The sequence below is a fragment of the Engraulis encrasicolus genome, chromosome 7 (genome assembly GCF_034702125.1).
Source record: "Engraulis encrasicolus isolate BLACKSEA-1 chromosome 7, IST_EnEncr_1.0, whole genome shotgun sequence".
Lineage (NCBI taxonomy): Eukaryota > Metazoa > Chordata > Actinopteri > Clupeiformes > Engraulidae > Engraulis > Engraulis encrasicolus.
The window spans coordinates 43,331,857-43,336,856 of NC_085863.1; the positions used below are offsets into that span (position 1 = coordinate 43,331,857).

At 43.3% G+C, this 5,000-nt stretch overlaps 1 protein-coding gene across 1 annotated transcript in view; it reads left to right on the plus strand.

Annotated features, from left to right (window-relative positions):
- LOC134452946 (ryanodine receptor 1-like) overlaps positions 1-5,000 on the plus strand; it is a 181,776-nt gene that overhangs the window by 88,104 nt on the left and 88,672 nt on the right. Inside the window, exons 63-69 of the mRNA XM_063203634.1 lie at positions 444-559; positions 1,614-1,681; positions 2,144-2,265; positions 2,778-2,827; positions 3,188-3,248; positions 3,800-3,926; positions 4,937-5,000. The exon at positions 4,937-5,000 is cut by the window's right edge and continues 48 nt beyond it. Of these exons, the coding sequence (XP_063059704.1) occupies positions 444-559; positions 1,614-1,681; positions 2,144-2,265; positions 2,778-2,827; positions 3,188-3,248; positions 3,800-3,926; positions 4,937-5,000 (608 nt within the window). The remainder of the gene's footprint in view (positions 1-443; positions 560-1,613; positions 1,682-2,143; positions 2,266-2,777; positions 2,828-3,187; positions 3,249-3,799; positions 3,927-4,936) is intronic.

The window sequence follows — 5,000 nt, forward strand, 5'->3', positions numbered from 1 at the left end:
GTCGTATATCCATCGTCTTATTTCTGTAAATTGTTTTTAGCCTAGCCTACTTTCGCTCATATCACTGTCACTGACGTTTGCGCTCATTTCTGACAGTTCTATGATTGGCTACGTTATTTCTGAATGTTTGTGAACAATGGGTATGTATGGAGCATTTCTGTTTAACCCACATCATGGAAAAAAAACCCAGGTTATTACAAATAATCTAAAATATTTTAAATTAATTATTTATATATTTTTATGCCCTTTGTAGTAGTCTCTCTGGGATTTTTTTTTTTTTTCGTCACTCCGTGGGTGGGCGGGCCTACGTCACTCAGTGTGCGGGCCTGGCCCCCCAAGTGATGTAGTTTGTGCTGATATATAGTATGTTGACCAGCAAAATTAGTTTTTTTCTGTTTCTCTATCTCTGTTTTTTGACTGTCTGTCTGTGTCTGTCTCTGTAGAGGATTGAAAGACATGGAACTGGACACCTCCTCCATAGAGAAGCGTTTTGCATATGGCTTCCTGCAGAAGCTGCTCAAGTGGATGGACATTGCACAGGAGTTCATTGCACATTTGGGTACCACACGCACGCACCCGCACACACACACACACACAAAAACCACACACACACACACACACACACACACACACACACACACACACACACACACACACACACACACACACACACACACACACACACACACACACACACACACACACACTGAAAGCCACTGAAAGAACTCAATTCAGACTCAAACTCAATTCAGTTTGTATCATGATTTTTGACCTACGATTTCATACACCCTACAATTTTTTAAAATGAATCTTGTTTAATTAATTCATTAGCTTTTTGTCAACATTAGGAAATAAAACTATGCTAGTTTATAGGTAGAATTGGTTACAAGATGCTATTAATGATTTAAAAATGTTTTAAAACAATAATTATGATTTGAAGCACTATCACATCATATCATGAGGTTCAAAAAAGACTGAAGAAAAAAAAATCCTACATACACCCTACAATTTTTTAATTAATTCATTAGCTTTTTTTCACATTTGTCAACATTAGGAAATAAAACTATGCTAGTTTATAGGTAGAATAGGTTACAAGAGGCTACTAATGATTTAAAAATGTTTTAAAACAATAATTATGATTTGAAACACTATCACATCATATCATGAGGTTCAAAAAAGACTGAAGGAAAAAAATCCTTGGTCCAGGCACTTCAGTTGGTTAATGTAGTAAAAAAACAAACTTTATTTAAAGGGCCCTTTAAAAAAGTTTGCCATTTAAATAAAGTTAGTTTTTTTACTACATTAACTGAAGTGCCTTGACCAAGGATTTTTTTCCTTCAGTCTTTTTTGAACATTGAACCCCTTCCATGAGCACCAGTTGGTTTTGAGGGACACTAGTAGCGCTCCACCAACTCTTTTGCAGAATACCATGAGGTTGTTTGCTTAACTGTAGGGTAACACAACTTTGAAAGGGTGTATCATGATACTGCCTTCTTGCACCGTGATACAGTATCGTGACTCTGCATATCACAATTCCTCGGTACAATACCATTACAGCCCTAGTTGACACTGGGTTTGTAGTAAACTGATGGCCTTTCTTCTCCCCTCCACAGAGGCTGTGGTCAGCAGCGGCCGTGTAGAGAAGTCTCCCCATGAACAGGAGATTAAGTTCTTTGCCAAGGTGTGTGTGTGTGTGTGTGTGTGTGTGTGTGTGTGTGTGTGTGTGTGTGTGTGTGTGTGTGTGTGTGTGTGTGTGTGTGTGTAATATGTATATGTGTGTGTGTGTGTGTGTGCATGTGTGTGTTTTGGTGTGCGTGTGTGTGTAATGTGTGTGTGTGTGTGCGTGTGTGCGTTTTGTGTGTGTGAGTGTGTGTGTGAGTGTGTGTGTGTGTGTGTGTGTGTGTGTGTGTGCGTGTGTGTGTGTAATGTGTATGTGTGTGTGTATGTGTGTGTGTGTGTGTGTGTGTTTTTGTGTCTGTGTGTGTGTGAGAGAGAGAGAGAGAGAGAGCGAGAGCGAGAGCGAGAGAGAGAGAGAGAGAGTCTACATGGAGAGCTAACTTTTCAATTGATTAGTTATTCCACTGTAGCTAATGAGTAAGTGCAGTATAATTAAAGCGCAATGTAAAATGCTATTGCCCCTCAGATCCTGCTGCCCCTGATTAATCAGTACTATAAGAACCACTGCCTCTACTTCCTCTCCACGCCGGCCAAAATCCTGGGCAGTGGCGGACATGCCTCCAACAAGGAGAAGGAGATGATCGCCAGGTAACACACACATGCGCGCGCACACACACACACACACACACACACACACACACACACACACACACACACACACACACACACACACACACACACACACACACACACACACACACACACACACACACACACACACACACACACATTCATTCTTTTGCTCTCTCAATGTCTTCTTTCAATATTATATTGTACCTTTCGCAAGTGATTCACCTGTTTCTTCTCTTCTGCTCACTACTGCCCTCCTGTGGCTATGACTGGCCTTGACCTCCTCTTGCTTCTCTTGCCCTGTCTTTCCCACTGTCTGCCTCTGCTGTGTGTGTGTGTGTGCGTGTGCGTGTGCGTGTGCGTGTGCGTGTGCGTGTGTGTGTGTGTGTGTGTGTGTGTGTGTGTGTGTGTGTGTGTGTGTGTGTGTGTGTGTGTGTGTGTGTGTGTGTGTGTGTGTGTGTGTGTGTGTGTGTGTGTGTGTGTGCGTGTGTACGTGTGTTGTGCGTGTGTGTGCGTCTGTACGTGTTCAGTATCTTCTGTAAAATGTCGGCTTTGGTGAGGCACAGAGTGTTTCTCTTTGGTAAGGACTCTGCATGCCCCTCTATGCATTCTTACACTTTCCTCACTCACAGCTGCATTTAACCCTTCAAAAACCTCCCGAGAAACATTTAACTATTCAACTATTTAATTATCTTTCCGTTTAACTTTTCTGGAAATAGCCTGAAATGAAACCTTTAAACTTTTGTTCTTAAAATATCAATTCTGTTTTAGAGAGAAGGAGAGAGAGGGAGGGAGGGAGGGAGAAAGAGTGAGAGAGTTCATTTCATTCAGATCTGGCATGATATTAAGCATTTTATGCTGCTGCGGTGCGTGCATGTGTGTGTGTGTGCTGTATTGTAGTGTCTAATGTCCCAGGTTAACTCCTCTGTCTCCCTGTCAGGTACGGACGCTCCAGCTATCGTGAACTGCCTCCATATTCTGGCTCGCTCCCTGGACGCAAGGCAAGTACTTTGATGTGTTAATTAAAATGTTTGTTTGTGAATGTATTTAGACAGAAGGTGTGTGTGTGTACATACAGTGTGCATGTGTATTTGTACTTGGCTAGAATGTGTGTGGGTCTGTGAGTGTTTGTGTGTGTCTGTTAGGTAGAGTGTGTGACAATGTGTTTGTACTGAAGAATGTGGTTGGAGTGACAGTGTGGGTGTGGATGTATGTACATGTATGCATTTTTCACACGGCTGTGGGTATACATTGTGTGTGTGTGTGTGTGCGTGTGCGTGTGTGTCTTTGTGTCTGTGTGTGTGTGTGTGTGCGTGAACGCGTGCGTGTGCGTGTGCGTGTGCGTGTGCGTGTGTGTCTTTGTGTCTGTTTGTAAATGCGTACTGTGGTGGGTTTGACTGAGTATGATGTCCACGTCATTCTGTGTGTGTGTGTGTGTGTGTGTGCGTGTGTGTGTGTGTGTGTGTGTGTGTGTGTGTGTGTGTGTGTGTGTGTGTGTGTGTGTGTGTGCGTGCGTGCGTCTGCCTGTGTGTTCACTATGTATCCTGAGTAGGACCGTGATGAAGTCTGGTCCTGAGATTGTGAAGGCCGGTCTGCGCTCCTTCTTTGAGAGCGCTGCTGACGACATCGAGAAGATGGTGGAGAACCTCAAGCTGGGCAAGGTCTCCAAGGGCAACCAGGTCAGGAATTACCGTCCACAGACTTGCACTTTTCCCATGATGCATCACACATCTGTTTGTGACTCAATTGGGGGGTGCAACCACTGCTAACGCCACTATTGTATGGATTAAATTATTTTTTTGTTTTTAGTGGATTATCCAAGAACACATTCATGGCAGTGCATTAATTACTAATTAATTACTGATCAATTAGCTGTGGTTGTACCACTTCACCTCTGAGCCCAAGCAAAGTTCATTGACCCTTGTGTGAAGATTTCAACAGTTGAGAGAGATGGGTTTTGGATAGTTTACTGGAACTTTCACTACTCCTTTCTCTGTGTGGACACCATGACGGATGATGCATACACACCTCCACACGCCCACATACACAACATTGCTGTGCACACATACAGTACATGTGCGCACACGCACAAACACCTTTTATTTCTTCATTTTTGCCCACAATTTGAAATTGAGTTTCCATTTCCTTACACAAAATGTACAAGTTGCTAGTTTCTCAGACATGACTTAGACAATTGGAACCACAGTGATCAAAGAGACTGTCCATAGTAGAGTTCTCAAAGATATACACAGCGCATTCTTCTCAATTTGTCTCGACTACCAATTACTGACGATATTGAACATATTATATATGAATATTTTAGTACAGACACGCACGCACGCACGCACGCACGCACGCACGCACGCACGCACGCACGCACGCACATGCATACACACACACGCACGCACGCGCGCACGCACGCACGCACGCACGCACGCACACACACACACACACACACACACACACACACACACACACACACACACACACACACACACACACACACACACTGGAGACACTCATGTCCCTCCCCTTTTGCGTGCTGATGCAAAGCTGAATATTATTTATTTCTGTGCAATTTTGTGTCTGTTTTTTAGCCGTTTAAGTGTGCTTATGTATGTAATGGAATGTGTTTTATCTTGAATTAAAATGTCTGGTGTGTATGTGTGTGTTGTTGTTGTTGTTGTAGCCGGTGAAAGGTGTGTCGCAGAACATCAACTACACCACCATTGCCTTGCTGCCTGTGCTCACCT